The sequence below is a fragment of the Endocarpon pusillum genome, assembly GCF_000464535.1.
Source record: "Endocarpon pusillum Z07020 unplaced genomic scaffold scaffold5524, whole genome shotgun sequence".
Lineage (NCBI taxonomy): Eukaryota > Fungi > Ascomycota > Eurotiomycetes > Verrucariales > Verrucariaceae > Endocarpon > Endocarpon pusillum.
This window is the reverse complement of record NW_006916522.1, coordinates 42808-61961: the sequence shown is the minus strand read 5'-3', so window position 1 is coordinate 61961 and position 19154 is coordinate 42808. Positions and strand designations below refer to the sequence as shown.

At 50.4% G+C, this 19154-nt stretch overlaps 9 protein-coding genes across 9 annotated transcripts; 6 read left to right on the top strand and 3 right to left on the bottom strand.

Annotated features, from left to right (window-relative positions):
- Positions 1-1186: 1186 nt before the first annotated feature.
- Positions 1187-2125, top strand: EPUS_03624 (uncharacterized protein; the record flags this gene model as incomplete). Its single annotated transcript, XM_007806471.1, has 1 exon — positions 1187-2125. The coding sequence occupies one exon, from the start codon at positions 1187-1189 to the stop codon at positions 2123-2125; it is 939 nt and encodes a 312-aa protein (XP_007804662.1).
- A 247-nt stretch (positions 2126-2372) lies between these two features.
- On the top strand, positions 2373-3567 carry EPUS_03623 (uncharacterized protein; the record flags this gene model as incomplete). Its single annotated transcript, XM_007806470.1, has 2 exons — positions 2373-2809; positions 2871-3567. The coding sequence occupies 2 exons, from the start codon at positions 2373-2375 to the stop codon at positions 3565-3567; spliced, it is 1134 nt and encodes a 377-aa protein (XP_007804661.1).
- A 300-nt stretch (positions 3568-3867) lies between these two features.
- On the bottom strand, positions 3868-4672 carry EPUS_03622 (uncharacterized protein; the record flags this gene model as incomplete). Its single annotated transcript, XM_007806469.1, has 2 exons — positions 3868-4536; positions 4604-4672. 2 exons carry the CDS (start codon positions 4670-4672, stop codon positions 3868-3870), a joined length of 738 nt encoding a protein of 245 aa, XP_007804660.1.
- Positions 4673-5201: 529 nt separating this feature from the next.
- Positions 5202-6265, top strand: EPUS_03621 (enoyl-CoA hydratase; the record flags this gene model as incomplete). The annotated part of the gene is made up of 4 exons (XM_007806468.1): positions 5202-5217; positions 5418-5555; positions 5608-6150; positions 6216-6265. The coding sequence occupies 4 exons, from the start codon at positions 5202-5204 to the stop codon at positions 6263-6265; spliced, it is 747 nt and encodes a 248-aa protein (XP_007804659.1).
- A 226-nt stretch (positions 6266-6491) lies between these two features.
- EPUS_03620 (uncharacterized protein) lies at positions 6492-6980 on the top strand (the record flags this gene model as incomplete). Its single annotated transcript, XM_007806467.1, has 1 exon — positions 6492-6980. The coding sequence occupies one exon, from the start codon at positions 6492-6494 to the stop codon at positions 6978-6980; it is 489 nt and encodes a 162-aa protein (XP_007804658.1).
- A 938-nt stretch (positions 6981-7918) lies between these two features.
- Positions 7919-9328, bottom strand: EPUS_03619 (uncharacterized protein; the record flags this gene model as incomplete). The annotated part of the gene is made up of 1 exon (XM_007806466.1): positions 7919-9328. One exon carries the CDS (start codon positions 9326-9328, stop codon positions 7919-7921), a length of 1410 nt encoding a protein of 469 aa, XP_007804657.1.
- Positions 9329-10163: 835 nt separating this feature from the next.
- EPUS_03618 (uncharacterized protein) lies at positions 10164-13743 on the top strand (the record flags this gene model as incomplete). Its single annotated transcript, XM_007806465.1, has 6 exons — positions 10164-10949; positions 10997-11990; positions 12666-12873; positions 12922-13121; positions 13177-13283; positions 13342-13743. The coding sequence occupies 6 exons, from the start codon at positions 10164-10166 to the stop codon at positions 13741-13743; spliced, it is 2697 nt and encodes an 898-aa protein (XP_007804656.1).
- Positions 13744-14488: 745 nt separating this feature from the next.
- EPUS_03617 (uncharacterized protein) lies at positions 14489-16378 on the top strand (the record flags this gene model as incomplete). The annotated part of the gene is made up of 1 exon (XM_007806464.1): positions 14489-16378. The coding sequence occupies one exon, from the start codon at positions 14489-14491 to the stop codon at positions 16376-16378; it is 1890 nt and encodes a 629-aa protein (XP_007804655.1).
- A 931-nt stretch (positions 16379-17309) lies between these two features.
- Positions 17310-19109, bottom strand: EPUS_03616 (uncharacterized protein; the record flags this gene model as incomplete). The annotated part of the gene is made up of 2 exons (XM_007806463.1): positions 17310-18158; positions 18213-19109. 2 exons carry the CDS (start codon positions 19107-19109, stop codon positions 17310-17312), a joined length of 1746 nt encoding a protein of 581 aa, XP_007804654.1.
- Between the last annotated feature and the right edge of the window lie 45 nt (positions 19110-19154).

Below are 19154 nucleotides of genomic sequence, written 5' to 3'. Positions count from 1 at the left end.
GTTGTGGGCGTGCGGGCGGAGGGCATGGCGAAGCGGGAGAGGAGGGATTGCGCGTAGCTTGCTGCGGTGGTGGAGCCCTGGGTCGCTTGTGGCTCCGAGCTTGTTGGTTGTAGGCCGAAAGCGCGCTCGCGGACCAGGTCGACCAACCTCTTCAGGTAGCCGAGCCCGGCTCTACTGCCCTTGTCGTGGAGGTCGCCGATGAAGAGCTCGATCTGGCGTTCATGGTTGGCGATGAAGGGCTCGACGTAGTGGGTGTAGAGTAGCTTTGCGCCCTGGGTTTGCGGCAGGACCAGGTAGGAGAGCGCCACGAGTCGGATCCAGCTGTAGAAGGGGAGCCAGCCGAGGATGAAGACGGTCCAGGATTCGACGAGGAGGATCAGCGAGAGGATGATCCAGTAGATGAGCCAGGGGGTCAGTTGGGCGGGGTCGGAGGCTCGGAGGGCTTTGTAGGATGCGAAGACGGGGAGGAGGATGGTGATGATGGAGCTGTAGAGATGTTATCAGTCTTACAAACTGGGTCACGACTCATGGGCTGATGTCTTACGCCAGGAAGTCAGCGATGATGCCAAACATGATGGGCTGCGAGTGTGGGCAGTGCTGGACAAAGAATCGGTCTTCAAGACTCTTCCATAGACGGAGACGACCACTTTTATGCACACATCCAGAAGAGGACAGATGTAGTCTACAACCGGCTGAAGTGGTAGTCTTGGAGATGGAAGCCTGCCACCTGTCGCTGTCGCTGTCGCTGTCGCCTGTCGGGTGGTTGATCTCGAGTTGCCTGCTGACGTAAGTGACTTCTGAGCTACTGGTGCTACGGTGCTACTAGTCCTAGTACTAGCAGTATCGATAAGCAGTCTTGCTAACTCCAGGGGGAAAGGCGCTTGGATCGGTAGGTAGTAGGACGCCGCATAAGTAATGTACTAGTTACGTTGTACCCAACAAGCTGACAAGCTGGGGGGGGAGTGCTCCTTCAGCTTGTCACATGGCTCCAACCACAATCCTTTGTCGGAACTGGCTGCTCTGTTCACACAACAAGAACGAGAATTCATCACACCTTGAGCACGGTTTTGCTTCATTTGGACAGTCAAGACACCATTTTTGAACAAACTAGTTCTAGAGCACTGTCTAGAACACTGAGGAGCTCGACTCCCCTTCTACAGGCTGGCTGTCGTCTCCCTTGTTGAATATGTGTATTGCTTTAATCTCGACAGCTCATCCTTCGTATAGCCTCATACTCATCGCTAATCGTGACGAGTTCTTGAATCGTCCTACCGCTCCAGCATCATGGTGGCCTGAACCACATTCGCAAGTTCTGGCTGGTCGAGATCTCCTTCGCTCGGTACATGGAACATGGCTTGGGGTTACCAGGCAAGGTCGGATCGCTGTGTTGACCAATTTTAGAGAAGAGGGTCCGCTACCACAAGGAGCAGTGAGTAGAGGTGCTATCATTCGGGCCTTTTTAACAGACAACCACGAAAGCACCGCGGCTTTCGTGAGGGAGATGGTTGCTTCTGGGGTCAGCCGAGATGCTGGCGGATTTAGTCTTGTCTGTGGAAATCTTGGAGAGCCTTTGGCTGTAATCTCAAACAGAGCAGCGTCGGAAGCCGAAATACCCTGGATCCAGCCGGACGCAGCACAGACTCTGGGTTTGAGCAATGCCGCTTTCGGAGACCGTGGCTGGAAAAAGGTTGCTGATGGCGAAAGTTTGTTAAGAGACGCTGTCAGTCAGAGTGTGGAAAGCGACGATAATGAAGAAGATTTTATAAAGAGGCTTCTCAAGCTACTGGGTACAGACACATTGCCTCGACTTGGAGAGGACGGAGATTTGGAAACGTACATTGCTCAATTGAGGAACACTATTTTCGTACCACCAATCGGGCGGAGGACAGAGTTGCATGCAGATGAAATCGCGGCAGCGGCCAGAAAGGAGAAAGCGACCGTGGTCACGCATAGCGAGCAAGCATTGGGCGTCAGTGGGTTGTATGGAACGCAGAAGCAGAGTATTGTCCTTGTCAACCATTCTGGCAATGTTCGATTCTTCGAGCGAACTCTGCATGACGGTGATGGTAGGCCAATCCCAACTGGACAAGGTGATGCCGACTTCAGCTTCCAAATCGAACGATAGATATACCAGCTGAAACCTGAATGGCTCAAAGCATAATCATTAAGATTCCAGCATCGATAGTTAGGCATTCAGAGCAGGGGTCTAGCCGACCACTCCTTCCTTTGACACGGGAACCGTTCTTTCCATCATTTTGATGATGGAGCTTGACTTGCTCCAAGAATAAAAGCAGAAGATTTCCATGTGTCTACATCAAGTTCCAAACCTTTTTTGACCAGAACGCTGCCGGGAGACGTTCAACATATACCCTATGACTGACCCCCCTCTTGCGTCTACCACCCTCAGGCTTGCCGGTCGTGCAGCTGATCTCTCGTCCGAGCTGTATGCCGTCCAGGAAAGATGCGGTCATACAGGTGCCAACGTCGAGAGCGTCGCTAATGAGATTGCAATGCTTGCGGCAACCCTTTGGCGCCTCCATGAAGCCATGGCGGAAGATCCAGATCGTTATTCCGAATCCTTCAATCAGGATCTTGCAGAGATCACTTCGGAGCTCAAGCTTGTTTTCGAGGAGATTTTCGAGTGCTGTGAGGAGCTGCAAAAGGCTGATCCTATGTCTGGAAATGCTGTCAGCTGGCTGTTCAAGAAGTCCAAAGTTCATCATCTACAGAAACACCTAGAAGCTCTGAAGACAACATTGGCTGTCATGAGGACTGTACTGCACCATGGAAAGGAGTACGGAGCGCAAACGTAAGTCTTGCATCTCCAAGTCGACCTACGGGGCGTGCTCTTTGACTGACAGCCGTTCCAGTTCTTCCGAATCTCACCACCCTACAATGCACGGGGACCGTGCAATAATCGGCACCGTCTTTGCCACAAATCGAAATGCAATCATCGATCTCCATAACCTCGCCAATTCTCCTGAAACCGTCCGTGAGGTAGCAGCCAAGGACTATGGGCACGGAGATGTATCTGCTTTAAGCTCTGAGTGTCCTCCAGTCCCAGATGTTCTTCCAGCAGCTCCTGAAGCCGTTTTGACCCCGCCCAAGGCCACCCCACGCAGAAGCTTCTCCCGCCGCGGTATGCGTCTAGGTGTGCACATGTCCATCCTCGACATGGGCGCTCATTCCGCTCCTGATGCTCTAAAGGACAAATGGATCCAAACCTCTCGATCGCATCATCCGATCAAGCCCATGATGAGCGGAGCAAGATCACCACGCAAGGCAGACGTGCAGTTTCCTTTGGAAGACAGTCTCAGCAAGGCCAATCTGTCACCTGAGAAGCAACCTCCCGGCATACCCAATCATGGTCCTAAGGCAAGTCATGGTTGGATATCTTCACCCACTGCAGGAAAGCTGCACAAAATGATTGATCATCTAGAACTATCACATTCCGCCACGATCTCGAAATTGGTTCCACACTTCCGACGTCGCTCATCCGTCAGTAAGCATCCAACGCAAGCAATGCAGACAGATGACCTCGGGCGCCGCCGCTCTTTAGCGGAATAAGCGGGAGGCTTCCGCAGGCATGGTGACAGGGCAGGATATTGGGAAGTGCTTTAAGCTGTGGTGAGGCAGGTAACATGAGAAACGTGTGGTGGGTGGGATATGTGGAAGCGCCAGGTACAACACAGCATGTTTTCGAAAGACATCAAGTCAGAGCGCTCGAGGAGTTGAAGCAATCAGTTGGAAGGAAGTCTATGGTCTTTTGTCCATCGGAAATATTACAATACCGTACGGGCGAATAGCGTCACCCAATGACATCCCGGACTCCATGATCATGACTGGCGCTCACGAGTTTCATCCAGCTTATTGCCACAGTGTCTTCTTCCATTGCTTGTACTCATGATCTTCTTCGTATCGGGTATCCCAAGCCACAGTATTCATGAATGCCGACCACTGTATCTCGCTTTGCCGATTGAGAAGGGCACGTAGCGGTATTTTATCATGTGCTGAATCTGCCGTCGCACTGTTCACACCATACCAGTCAGCACCTCTGCTTGACGATTGCGTACACCAAGCAGCCACGGAATGACATTCGAACTCACTTGTCAGACTGAACAGTATGAACCAATAAACCACCAACACCGGCCAGAAGACGGGCAGATTGAAGATCTCAAACCAACTCGCCACGAAGCAGCCCATAATCATCCTGGTCGCACTATACCAGAACTTGAACTCCGGTAGCCTCCTAATGAACGGCCGGAACTCCTCATCCTGCTTCGTCGGCAACGCACTCCGATCTCCATCGCCACTCCCGCCGTCTTCGAGCCCCTCGTCCTGCGTGAGTGAAGGGTCGAACTTGGGCTGCAGGAAAGCGAGGAAGAGGTTCAGCAGGTAGATGCCCAGGCAGTAGGCGACGATGTACCAGCCCTGCGCGAAGACGATGCGCAGGAAGAAGGCGATCAGCAGGAGGATGGTGAAGGCCCAGCGGTGGGGGACGTAGGGTGTTGAGGCGTCGAGGTAGGCTTGGTATTTCTGCGACACTGCGTCAGTTCTGTCTCTGTAGTAAAAAGAAAAGGGATCGGTGGCAGGAACTGCATACGCGCATCACACGGTTGGTTTGTGCGCTCATGGCATCAAAGGCCGTGGTCTCCGGTTCTGGAGCGTCCATGTTGGGATGGCCGTTTCGAGAGGTGAGCAGCGCGAGAGAATTTGTACGGACAGCGGACAGCGCACAGTGTTGATAGTATGTGTCCGAATTTCCCAGACTATAGTCACAAACGCCTGTTCACTTGCTGTGTCTGCGATAGAGCCGATCTTCGTGTGCTCAAGGCAGTCAAAGTTGTGAAGGCTGAGGCGTTGAACAAGCCACGATTCACTGTCTTGGGTCTTGAAAAGGCATTAAAAAGTTCCGCTATGCACGCTAAGGAGATTTAAGGTTTGTCTTCTTGCCAAGCAGGAAGGGGTCTCTACGTACTACGTACTAACTAGTACTACTGCGTATTAGTACACACAATCACAGGGATGGATTGCCCTATTCGCCATTGCCATTACCATTGCCATTGCCATTGCCATTGCCATTGCCGAGGTAAGCCCATCTGCTTGAATAGTAGTACTTAGTAGAGCTTCACCTTGGTGGAGGATAGCTTGTGTCCAATCCAACTATTAACACCATAGTTATCCAAATCCACCCATTCACAATGAACACTGTGCGATGTATGAGGAGGCTGTCGATAAAAACAGATCTGGGTTTCCTTTCTTCATCTCTTCCTAGGTTATCACGTGGATATTCTGCTTCCGTGTCGCGTCTTTCATCGTACGAGCATATTATTGTTTCTAATCCCAAACCTGGTGTGGGCTTAGGTATTGACCCCGGGACTCCCGCTGGTTTTAAAGTGCGCTGACTATTCTCAAAGTCACACTAAACAGGCCAAAGGCACTCAATGCATTGTCAAGTCCACTCTTTAGAGAGCTGAACGACGCTTTAACCAGGTTTGAGGAGGACAAGGGCACTGGCGCTATTGTCATAACTGGAAGTGAGAAGGCTTTTGCTGGTTCGTATACTCTGACAAGTATCTTAGTTCGTAACGGTCTGACAATGTACAGCTGGAGCTGATATCAAGGAAATGGCACCGCTGACGTTCTCTGATGCTTATACCAATAACTTCATTGCTCCGTGGTCCTACTTGACCACACTACGAACACCAATCATCGCCGCCGTGTCAGGTTATGCTCTTGGTGGTGGCTGCGAGCTTGCATTGATGTGCGATATGATCTACTGCACGTCCTCAGCCACTTTCGGTCAACCAGAAATCAGATTGGGTATCATTCCAGGCGCAGGCGGTAGCCAGCGTCTGACTGCTGCAGTAGGCAAGAGCAAGGCTATGGAGCTGATCTTGACAGGCCATAATTTCAGTGGAAAAGAAGCAGGTGATTGGGGGGTGGCAGCGCAAGTGTTTGATGGCAGTCATGATGATTGCTTGAATGGCGCCTTAGAAACAGCAACCAAGATTGCTGGCTTTTCAAGAGTTGCTGTCACTGCGGCAAAAGAGGTAGTGAATAAGAGTCAGGATCTGTCTTTGCGGGAAGGGGTTGAATTTGAGCGGAGGGTCTTCCATGGCCTCTTTGGAAGTAAGGATCAGAAAATCGGTAAGCATCATGTGGATTGACTTGAATCACGACCTCTTGGAGCATAAACTAACTGAAGCAAACAGGGATGAATGCCTTTGCGAAGAAAGAAAAAGCTCAATGGACAAACGAATAGAGTAGCCTAGTGTAGTAATAAATGAAGACTCGGTTGTTCTATCAACAAAACCAAGTGTTCAGCCATCAGAGATATGTCATGTTAGATGGTCTGGAACAGTTGATGTAGCTCAACTTGCAAGCTGGAGAAAATGCCAAGCTCGGTCGGTAGAAGCTCGGAACCTTCCCTTCTGGGACAATTTTACCTTTCACCTGGCACTTCGTCCAATGAACCGCTCTATCACTAGATGCGCCGTATCGCCTTCCCTTGCAGCTTGAGTGTCGGGACTGATGTCGTCTATCTTCCGCGCATACGTCGACTCATCAGCAAGCGAGAAGGTCGCAATCTCATCCCGTTCGCCAAGCGAATACTCCATCCCCTCGAGATTCGAGATCTTTCGCATCGACACCCTCAGTGGCAGGCGCAGCATGAAAAGAGCTGTGTCGACTCGGAATCTCTCATTAAATGGCTAGGTGGGAGATTTGCTGCAAAAGAAGCGGCGCGCAAAGCGATGGGAGCCACGACACTGGGTTGGAAAGATGTCCGCGTTGAAGTCAAGGGCTCTGGAGAGCCACAAATCATCTGCGCCATACGAGATATCGAAAACGAGAACATTGAACGTGAAGCGAAACTCTCTCTTTCTCATGACGGTGACTATGTTGTGGCCACCGTACTGGCAGCTGCGACGCCAGAAATATCCACTTCGAGAGCACTACAGGATATCAAAAGCTCATGACATGATGTGAACTCTGATTGGCTCTCAACAAAGCTATGATATGACAAGCAACAGCTGCATTTGAGCGGATTCATTGAAACCAAGCCTCGGAGCGCAAAGCCGGCGAAATGAGTTCCAATATCCTAAATATGCTGCCATTGATGAGCATGTCTACTTTCACCCATGGACCGAGACAGTAGCAACCGTACACCTCGTTTGATGCAACCTAACGGACTCAAGACATCTAATATGGACTATGCTAAATAGTTCGCCTGACGAATGCGCCTGAATACCATTTTGCACGCGGTCGAAATGCGATTTATTAAATGCAGAATGATGAACGTACTTGCCCGCAGATCGATTTTTCTGTATGCTCACCACAATGGGCGGCAATTGCACGCAGGTTCCTGCCACTGATGGAATGGGATTGGTGAAGGAGTCATGCCGCTCTAATGGGGGTGGAACGACATGAGTAGAGGATGAATGTTGGTAGTACCTGGAGGATGAACGCTCACCTCAGCCACCCAGCACTTGCTCTTCTACCCGTCGTCACCCTTCATTAGCTCTTGCTGTCTGACTCTGGTTGGGCCTACTGAAGAATGTAATCACTTGCCAAAGTCTCTTCTCCTAGTTGTGCACAAATTCTCCTTACAAATCTCATCTTTCGTGCATTAGGATTGGGAGCGGATATCCTCACCTACCCAAGTACTATTTTACGTCATCAAGAAGGCAGAGCCACTTTCTATGTACTTTACAATACAGTCAAGGACCACTTGATTGAAAGATAGAATGATGCAAACTCGTGTCGTGGAGCGTAAACATCCCAGGTATGTTGAGTTCCAAAAAGTGATAATCCAAGACAATTTTTCCATAGCTTTTAGAATTAAATCGCTCAACCAGAGTCTGTTTTGAGAAAAGCTGAGGGACAAAGTTGTGGATTATGGACATTGGGATGTTCATCAGCTTAGAACAACGCTCAAGGCTCTCTTCGAACCAACCTTACCGATCAGGGCTCCTGGTGTATAAACGACATCCTGACCATGTCTCTCACAAGCAAGACCAGGCGCTCCAACCCGCCACCTAAGCGCAAGACTTACCATGATCTTTACGGTACCAGCATGGGCGATTGGCTTCCACGGGAAAAAGTAGCCAGCCTCTGTATACAAACAACTCGACACACCCTTGAAACCCATCATCTTCAAGCACTTGAACATTGATTCTTTGCGTGGTAGCTTTTCGTCACCTGGTTCCTGTTGAACGGATAGCCAGACGTAAATATCTGACAAAAGTCCGTCATCTGGCTCCCCTATCTGAAGCTCGACCATCTGCTCCAAGCACAAAGCTCCCTTTTCATTGTCCAGGTGACCCGGCTGGCTTTTCCCCACTAGGTTCCATGGCATTAACGATTGTAGATTCCCTGTGCTCCTCGGTCTCCATCTCCTTCCCTCCTCTGTCTCCCTCTCTGTGGCTGTAAAAATGAAGGAATAATCACCCTTGCCCTCACAAACGGCCAGAAACTCTTCGCAGGCGTTTCCAACGGCGGACAAACTCGGCGGTACCCTCGATATAGCCCCGATCATGGCATAATATCGATCTTCGGGACGTTCCTGTGTTCTCCTGTCCATATTCGCTAGGACTTGCAGGGCAGAACGTTCCTGATACCCGGCAACTTTCCAGTCGGCGATCAGCTCCTGAAATGCATCAAGGCAGGGAAATTGGTAAGATTTTTGGAGGGCATTACCGGGTAGGCGGGAGAGTGTGTAGCCAACGCAGTTTAAAAAATGGTACCAGTCAATGAGACCGTGGCTGCTGTCCTCGTTCGTGGCTGAGCTGTTTCCTGGGGTAATGCAAGTGAAGGATATTGAAGGGCTGTTGACAACTTCTTGATATGTCCAAGCGCGGGACACCCATTCATCGTTCTCCATGGCGTGGATTGCAGCCTCATCAACTCTGTCTGATTTACTCATTTGGTCGATGATGGATCGTGCCGCTGGGGAAAGGACACAAATGACCTCGGCTGCCAGAGAGTATATCCATCCCATGCTTGCCAGAGTGGCTCTTCTACTATCGCCTTGAGTTGGCACGCAGAATGCATCTATCCAGAATCGTGTACATCTTGGTCTGGCGCGCATGGCCGCGGTGAGGGCTGGGACAGTGTTGTCAGATATACTGTGGTGATTGTCCAGGGGACTGGGTACCCGGCCACCACCCCACGCGTACGAAATACATGCAAATTCGGGGACCTCATGGCTTGATACATCAAGTTCTTCTTTGGATATGTGCCAAGTCTGGCCACAGTGGCTTAATGACACGCTATCCAGCGCAGAACTTCTGACAATGAAGTGAAGGTGTAAAGTTTGCGCAACCATGCTGAAAGACGCTTCAGACACAGGCGTGTAACATGGCTTAACCAGACTAGGCTGTGTCAACGGGTGTCAGGTAAGATAGCAATGGGTATTCAAGATAGGTCCGGAGAACTAGGACTGCAGATTAATACAGTACTAGTTAGGAGGCATTACTAGTAATACTACTAGTACTTAGTATACGTACTAGTAGTACGCAAAGTATTGGCATGGTTGGCATGCCTGACGCGCGGCCTAAAAACCGGGTTCTGCTCATTCTGAGAGATAGAAATTGTCAGAATACTTTTCCGAATGTCACAGCATGAATAGCGTACCTGTAGAACTCATCCAAAAATAAAGGAGTTATCAAACCAATCCTTATAAAAGCGGCAAATCCTTCCAGAAGACAAATTGTGTCATATGCAAATAATTTGTCAACGACTTTTGGGGCCCACCAGCTTGCCAAGGCTTTGATGAGGGGTAGCTGTATTACTACTACTGGTAATAGTGGAGCTCCGAGCTCACCCCACTATCAACTGAAAATTGCCCACTTAGGACGCGGAGATGGTGACACGAATATCAATGCATAGGGAGCGTCGGGAAAATCTTCCACATACCTCTTTTCTGGGTGTTGCTCTCCTCTGAGCTGTTCAATTGGCCCTCTCAAAAAGCACGAGAATGCGCAATTCAATGCTTTTGCGAGGTCCATCCTCACTCTTTGAAGATTTACGCTGCTCTGATATGCATCTCCCCGGCGCACGTTAAATGTTCTTACTAGACGTCTAATTCCTCTTTCTTGTTGCTCGAGGCCAAAGCCAGAGCAAGCTTCTCCCTTAACTCGTGCTGCATCTATATATGCAAGATGGCAGCTGCTATTCCTTTCCAACAAGCGCATCATTCGTCATCTGAGCAAGCCTCCCATGATCCTCACCATGACTTGAGGCTGGAACAGAATCACTACATTGGTATCGATGTGGGCACAGGTAGTGCACGTGCCTGTATCATCAACCAGAACGGTGACATTGTGGGTCTCTCTTCGGAGAATATTGGGTTGTGGCAGCCACAGCAGACCTATTATGAGCAGTCAACCACCGACATTTGGAAATGTATTTGTGTCACTGTCCACCGCGCCTTGAGCCAGGCGAAAATCGACCCTTCCACTATACGAGGGATCGGATTCGATGCCACGTGTTCTCTTGCCGTCTTCACCCACGACACTGATGAGCCTGTTTCGGTCACCGAACCTGATTTCCATAAGAGCGGCAACGATCACAATGTCATTTTATGGCTTGACCATCGACCCATGGAGGAAACCACCAAAATAAATGCCACGAAACACAACCTGTTAAGGTACGTTGGAGGTACAATGTCAGTAGAGATGGAGATTCCCAAGGTCTTGTGGTTGAAAAATAATATGCCAAAAGAGCTTTTCGATCGATGCAAGTTCTATGATCTCGCAGATGCTTTGACTCATTTGGCAACTGGAAATGAAAAGCGGAGCTTTTGTAGCGTCGTGTGCAAACAGGGATATGTTCCTGTCGGTGTTGATGGCAGTGTCAAAGGATGGCAGGAGGACTTCTTGAAGGAGATTGGACTGGAGGATTTGACGGAAGATAACTTCAAGCGCCTGGGTGGCGTCGACGGGGTGGTGAGCCATAAGATCGTCAAGGTTGATCTCTCTGCTGACATTGACAGAACGGCGAATACCTTTCCGCTGGCGAACTCACGGGCACATTATCCGAAAAGGCTGCAGCTGAGCTCGGACTAAATGCCGGGATTGCCGTTGGCAGCGGCGTGATAGACGCATACGCAGGCTGGATCGGCACTGTTGGCGCCAATGTTCCTTTGCAAGACCATGAGTTAAGTGCAGATAGGCCCAAGAATGATCAGTCGCAGGCATTTACTCGACTAGCCGCTGTTGCTGGAACCTCTACCTGTCATCTCGTGATGTCACAAGAACCAGTCTTCGTTAATGGTGTCTGGGGCCCATACCGTGACTCGATTATACCAAATTATTGGATGGCTGAAGGTGGTCAGTCAGCGACGGGTGAGCTGCTCAAACATGTGTTGGAGACGCATCCTGCATTCAATCACGCAACATCTATGGCCGCATCCTATAAAACAAACATCTATGACTTCCTGAACGAACACCTACGAGATATGCAGACGAAGGTCAACGCCCCCAGCATCTCATATCTTGGCAGACATTTCTTCTTTTATGGCGATCTATTTGGGAATCGTTCACCTATCGCCGATCCAACCATGAAAGGCTCTGTTGTTGGTCTTTCAAGCGACAAAAGCTTGGATGGCATGGCTCTTTACTATTACGGCGCGATGGAGTTTATTGCTCTACAGACAAAGCAGATCATCCGTACGATGAACGAGGCGGGGCATAAGATTAGTTCGATTTTCATGTCCGGCTCGCAATGTCAGAACGACATCCTCATGTCTTTGATGGCTACCGCTTGTGAGATGCCGGTTTTCATCCCGCGATATGTTCATGCCGCTGTTGTGCATGGTGCAGCCATGCTAGGTGCTAAAGCAGCAAGTGTTGGGAAGGACGGCAAAACAGAAGACTTGTGGAGTATAATGGACAGAATGAGCAAGCCTGGGAAGATGGTCAAGCCGACGGAGATGAAGGGCGTGACTGAGTTGTTGGACGTGAAGTATAAGGTCTTCCTGGAACAAGGTGAGAGGCAGCGAGAGTTCAGGAGGATGGTGGATGAGGTTACCACGGGAATGTAGTACGATATCGATTAGGAATGCATATAAAAATAGATTTGTCAAGGTGACAACCGTCAGTACTGAGTTAGTGCTCTTACAAACATATCCTAGTAATATTGACTTCGATAGTAGCTCAGCAGATTCACTCGAAACCAGCGTCTTCTCTTTCAATGCAGAAAATCACTTAGACTACAAGATGACTAACAATCCTTAAACGATGAACATCCGATTACAATGTCATTAGAGAAGAGGGACACATCAACCACTACCAAAGGACAGCGCTTGTGGGTTTCGAATCACACTCAGTTGATATATCCTTCGTGACTATTAGAACGATTTAAGCCCAACCTCGGTTCATCCAGCTTTGTACGGCGGACTGTTATGCCTGAAGGCCCCTAAAAGAGTCTCCAAGTGAGCTTAATTTCAGAATGGATTTTGAAAATCTGAATTGACCTTAAGCCCGTAACAGCGCGCCGTACTGTCCTTACCTGAAAATGCATTCTAAGCTAAGCTTCGGCATCACCCCAAGTTAATGTTTGCTAGGGAGATCTCCTTGTTTGCTGGCCTATTTTGGGTAACCTCGCTAGAATACTCAAATAATTTTCTTTAAAAGAAAAATAGCCTCTTAATACGCCAGCAGCATCTGGACAGAAGATGACCTCTTCTCCGCGATCGCCGTCTCGTAGGCGTTCGCGCACTCGATCCGGAACCCCTACTGCGGTGAACCGAGAACCATCCCCGTCCAGATCGCATCTATCCTCGCCCACACGTTCTCCTCGTCGTACGATATCATCACGATCGCGCTCCCGCTCGAGAAGCTTGAGTCGAACTCCATTAGCACGGAACGGGTACAGGAATGGGAGAAGAAGTGGTTCTAGGAGTCTGACACGGAGTAGAAGTCCAAGCAGGGCCAGTGGGGATAGAAGGTACCGCGAAAGGAGCTACAATCGAAGCATAAGCAGAGATAGAGCACCCAGGCAGAGCTCAAAGATTGTGGTGGAGAAGCTTACGAAAAATGTCACCGAGGCGCATCTCAGAGAGATATTTGGCTCGTACGGAGAGATTGAGAGTTTGGATATGCCCATGAACAGACAGTGTAAGTATACCATTAAACCTACACCTATGGAGCAGGTTCGCTGATGATAAAACAGTCATGACCAATCGCGGCACAGCTTACATCCTCTACGCTCATCCGTCGGCCTCAGGGTCCGCAATTGCCCACATGCATGAAGGACAGATCGACGGTGCTGTTATTAATGTCAGCATTGTTCTCCCTCGTCGCGCATTCTCGCGTTCTCCTCCGCCCACAAAATCAGGCCGATTACCACCGCCTCTATCGTCCCGAGGGGTTCCGCCCTTACGTGGTCCACCAAGCAACAGATACCGATCACCACCGCCGAGAAGGGGTGGATACGGTAGCCGTGGAGGAAGAGAGGATGATGTTTACGTTCCGCACCATGGTTATTCCCGATCACGCTCGCCGCCACCGAGGAGGCGGCAGCGATCATACAGCTATTCAAGGTCTCCTTCGCGAACACCACCTCGCCGGCGAGGTCCAACAGCCAGGAGCCCCCCCAGAAGGAGAAGACGGAGTCCAAGCTACAGTTCTTATAGTAGTTACAGCCGGAGCAGGAGTAGGAGCAGGACAAGGAGCCGCTCCAGAAGTCGAGGCAGATACGGGCGAAGATAAGACGTTCCCGTGCAGGGGGAGAAGGTGAATCATGGTGTAATAATAGTTCTTTGACTTCCTTACTCCGTAAAGTGACTAGACATGGGTTCTGGGTGGTAGCTTGGTGAAGGTTTCGAGACGAGCGCGCTAAGACCCATGCATGTCTTCCAATAAAGTTGAGCGACCGGAAATGACTGCATTCCAGTAGTGATTTTGTTATTGCCAATTGAAAAACTGCCTGGAGGATATATGTAGACCGAGACTGTCGCGATGCTTCTTGCAGCGTACAAAGGTTGCAGGTAGGTCGGATTCGCCACGCAAAACCCGTGGCCTACTCTATCTTAGTGTGGAGCTTTAATTCCTGTACTACTGTAGGTATGCGTACACACACACTAACTACTAACTAGTATGTGAAGCTTTCAGGACTAAATAAAGTTTGCATCTCGGCTGGGCAGCATCAGGTGCCGGATGAGGGCAAACAACGCTAGCTTAGTTGATGATTTAGTGTTCTCCGTCTATTTTACTTTACTTCTACCCATGAATTTCGCGTAAGATTTAACTACCTAACCCTCACACTGAAGCAATTCATCCTCTCACTCTCTAAGACGCGACCTGTTCGTTCAGATAAGCCTGAATTGTTAGCACCCACTGTGCCGCACAAATCGTAAAGCGTAAGATTTTCCGGAGCGGTACTAACCCCCTCCCCCTTCCCAAGCTGCCAAATAATTAACAAGTTCATCCCACTAGTTAGTCTGGCGTCTTTCCACTAATCATTTACAAGCAGAGATTCGACCATGGATGATGAGCACAACCTCAACGAAGATGCGACAATCAATACCGATAATGCTGCAGGGTCGCAGCCAGATGAAAAGGATGAAAAAGATGATGATGATGATGCACACATGGACACAAACCTTGACTCACCTGCCGCTGACAACCCATTCACAACAGCCGGCGCAAGCACCCAACCCCAACCGCCCTCAACCCCCATAACCATCCCCCAGGGTCAGAGTATCTTCGCCAATCCTCCATCTCTGGGCCTTATGAGGGAACGACTGTTTGAGATCAACGACACCATTGAGTTCTCAGCACAAGACTTTGAAAGATACTGGCCATTCATCGACAATGTCTGGATCAGAAATCGTGCTGCCTCAACATCCAAGGAGACCAATTCCGTGACTGAGTGGTATCAATGCAGATTACGAAAAGCCAACGACAGGACACCTTACGTGCCCAGGCCCACTCCCGAGGGCAAGGTTGGGCGGAAGAAGAGAGTAAGAGAGAATGTGTCATGTGAGATGACCCTTAGAGTTGTCCGAATAGAAGGAGCGACTACAAGCTATAGGATTCTGCGCGGTGGTGCCAAAGATGTCAAACATAGTCATGATCTGGATTATGTCGATGGGGTTAAGCGCAACTCTGGGATCATGGACACCGCACGAAGAGAAGGCATCAAAGGCTATCAACCATCATCAACTTTCCATCGCATGTGGGCAGAGCCCGAAAAGATGCTGGAGGCAGGAGGAAAGTTCTTGAAGATATCCGACTGCAGAAATGTCACCATGACTTGGCGCAATGAGAACCCAACTGTTGTGTTGAAGGTCCATGACGGCTTTGCCTCGAGGGTATCAACCGGTCCAAAACCACGAAACCCTACGACCCCTACCACAATTGCTCATGGTACTGCTTATCAATCAATGACACCGACCAAGGCGGGTCTTCCAACACCTGTACTTCCTCAGGACACACTCCAATACCCGGCGCATGCTCGAGATTTTCTTGAGCCATATCTTCCTCCACAGACGAACACCACTTCTACAGCCCCTCATGTTACTCTGACTTATGCCTCCAGTCTTGACTCCCGGATCGCCCTTGCGCCAGGTCTTCGCACAGCCTTGTCGGGTCCAGAGGCGAAAGCCATGACACACTATTTGCGCTACCGCCATGATGCCATTCTTGTTGGTGTTCGAACCGCTCTCATAGATAACCCAGCTTTAAACTGTCGCCTGGAAGGAGCAGGTGGTTATGGCGGAAAGGCGGGTGCAAATCAACCACGGCCCATTATCGTGGATCCCCATGCTCGACTGGTCATCCATCCAGACATGAGAATGCTACAGATGGTCAAGCAGGGCAAAGCCAAGGGTCCTTGGATCATCATTGCGTCAAACACCTCACCTCATCCAGTTGCTGTCCGTATTCTAAAGGCGCATCACGGTGAATATATCAAAGTTCATTATGGGTACCATCCAGGTGAACCGGCGGGTTTCGACTGGCCAAGCATTTTTGGCATTCTCCACAATGAGGGCATCAAGAGCGTCATGGTCGAGGGTGGTGGATGTGTTCTTAGCGAGCTGTTGAGAGGTCAACATTCAAGTCTGATCAGTTCACTCATTGTCACTGTCGCGCCCACGTTCTTAGGCAAAGGGGGTGTGCCGGTTTCTCCTGATCCCCGATTCGATACACAAGGTCAACCAATGGCTACAAGGCTGAGGGACGTCAAGTGGCAGGCGATGGGTCAGGACGATGTCATCATGTGTGGAAAGATTGGAGGGGTGCAACCACCTGCGGCTAATGGCAATGGGCTGCTCGATGGTATTGAAGAATTCTCGCAGCAAGCTGTTGCCAATGGTCCGGCGGCGGCGGCGGCGGAGCAGGCGGGCGCATCGAATGCTTCGGCTCCATAATTTTCACCAAAGCGACATAAAAGATGGGGACAGATTGAACAAGATCTGAGGCAGAATCAGGAGTACACAATTGCATTTACGCGTGAAGAAAGGCGCAGAAATCGAGGCATGGAGGCAGAGCTACAACACATGGAGAGAGCTTAGGACGCGTTTGCATTCGACATACGATCTCGGAGTCAACTGCATGATTTTCATGTGCCATGATACCCCCTGGACAAGGCACTGGTGGTGGGTGGGGACTTTGCTGATGCTACAACTTTCTCCGGAAAGCTAAAAAGTAGCGAATTCTTTAGCTATCGCAATGATATTACCGTTGAAAACACATCTCTAAAATGGAGCGCTTTTTTCTCATTTCCTCATTCTTCTTCAAAAAGACCACCCACTCTAACTGGAGCTAACATGTCCAGGGCGCACACGCAGAGCAGATCGGGACACTTGCGCGAGGTTTTATTACTCCCCCGTCATACATGCGAGGAAGGCATAAGCAAAGTGGTGCTTTTATGGATTTCTGCTACCACAGCGTCTCTATGTACTGCCAGCCCCAGCTTGTATGTGCTAGCACACCATTCCGATCAGGCTCCCTCTTCAAAAAGGGGGGAACCGTAACTCTTAAGTATCTGCGTCTTTTTGGTGCAGTAAAAAGCTGCATTGACACTCTCTCCCTCCGCGCCCCGGGCGAGCGACTCAGTCCTGATACAGAGTACAGCCGACGCATATGCATAAACGACGAACGACGAGCGACGAGCGACGAGCGACGACGACAACGACAACGGCGATGACGCTGCCTTGCCCAAGTAGACCTGCCACCCGATGCATGCAACCAAAACCCAAACGCCAAGAACCTCGATCATATACACGTTTAGCCCGAAACTCCCATGTCCAAGCTTCTCCTTCTCCCTGCACTACCCTGTACTGTACGTGACTTTTCATCTCAGTGCGCCACACCATTCATGAGCGGCGCGGCCTCGCCAGCCAGGACGCTAAACTGACCTCCAGCACCGGCCCAGATGATCTTCTTGTCCGCGATCGCCTTGCCGTTCATCACTCTAGCCTCTTCGATATCGTCATCTGTGCCCTGACCGGTACGGTATCCATCGCTGAAGCCCCAGCTGTATGCCTTTCCCGCACTCGTCACGGCGATGGAATAATCTGTCCCCGCTGCCGCCTGGACTGCATCGATGCCGGGGACTTGGGTCGGCATGGTGAGGATCTTCGGGTTGTTCCTCGAGTCTCGGATCACGTCGCCGTCGGGCAGGGTGTTAAGTTTGATTCCGACCTGGTATCCATCGACTCTGCCCCAGGTGAGGCATTTCTCGTCCTCGGTAACGGCGATGCTGTGGAACTGGCCTCCATCAATGCATACGACATTTCCTTTATCCTGGAGACTGGTGACGATGGTAGGGTGGAGGATCACGGCTTCGTCACCGCCGGCGCCCTCGGCGATGCCGGTTTGGCCGTAGTTGTTTAAGCCCCAGGTATAGACTTTGCCGTTTTTGTGGATGGCAAAGGAGTGGGTGTCGCCGGCTGCAATGTCGATCATGGCTTTGGGGAGGCCGAACTCACGCGGGACGAGCCCGTTGAGTTTGGAGCGTTGGACGATCCGTCGACCGAGTTGATGTTGTTGGCCAGCGCCCCAGGCGAAGACGGCTCCATTGCTGCAGAGAGCAAGGACATGGTTGGCTCCTGCAGCCAGCTTTGTGACCTTCTTCAACCCTGAGACTAGAACGGGTCGTCGTTGGATTTGGGTTGATGTAGAAAAGCCTAAAATCCCATCGTTGCCCTGATAGGAAATTGTCAGCCATTGTCAAGATCAGTACCACGAAGGGGAGCTTACCCTAAATGTTCCCCAGCCATATACTTGTCCCTCGTCCGTGAGGGCAAATGTGGTACTGTCACCTGCTGTGACTTGGGTGAAGACCGTTCCTTCTGGGAGATCGGTAAACTCCACTGGTGCAGGAGTTGCCTCCCGAGGATTTAACTCCACATCATCGCTACTGTCATCACTCTTGTTATCGTCAACATCTACTAAGCCACCATCCCATTGCGTATCTCGTCCAAGAGCACCTTCATCGTTGACACCCCAGGTAAGAATCTTGTTGTCGTAAGTCAAAGCAGCACAATGCATGCCTCCTGCCGCCAGCTGCACGACTCCGACATCAGCAGCTGACAGGTTTGGATTTAGACGTGGTTTAAGTGCATTCGTAGAACCACTGCCAGCCCCGAGACCTAATTCACCTTGACTGCCTTCGCCGCTGACGTAGATATCGAGGCGTTGCGTAGGAGCATGATTGATGACGACTTTAGGTTTGACCACCTTAGGTTTTTTTGCGGCCGTAGCAGGACGTTTAGATACTGATGCTTTAGACTCGGCCTCGTCCGCCTTGCGTCGCTTACTGCTATTAGCCTTTGGCTCTTCATCATTTTCAACGTCTTCTTCGGCTTTGCGCTTTTTAGAGGCAGCTGCCTTTTCAGCAGGTGGTGATACTGTTGGAGCTTTCACTGTTGTTACTGCTGTCTTCTTTGGAGCATGCTTGATGACGGGCGCTTTGTTGATGGTGTCCTTGCTGTTGGCGGTGGTGGATTTCTTTGTTGAAGTTGCCTTCTTTGCAGCGGGTTTTGCGACAGCTTTCTTGACGCCATCAGACTGCTTGCCAGCAGCAGTCTTCTTTGCAGCGGTCGTGGTTTGTTTTGCGGTCTTGGGGGCGGCTGCGGTGGCTTTTCTCGGAGCCATTATAATGTGAGAGGGTAGGTGAATCTAGAGTGTAGAGATTGCCTG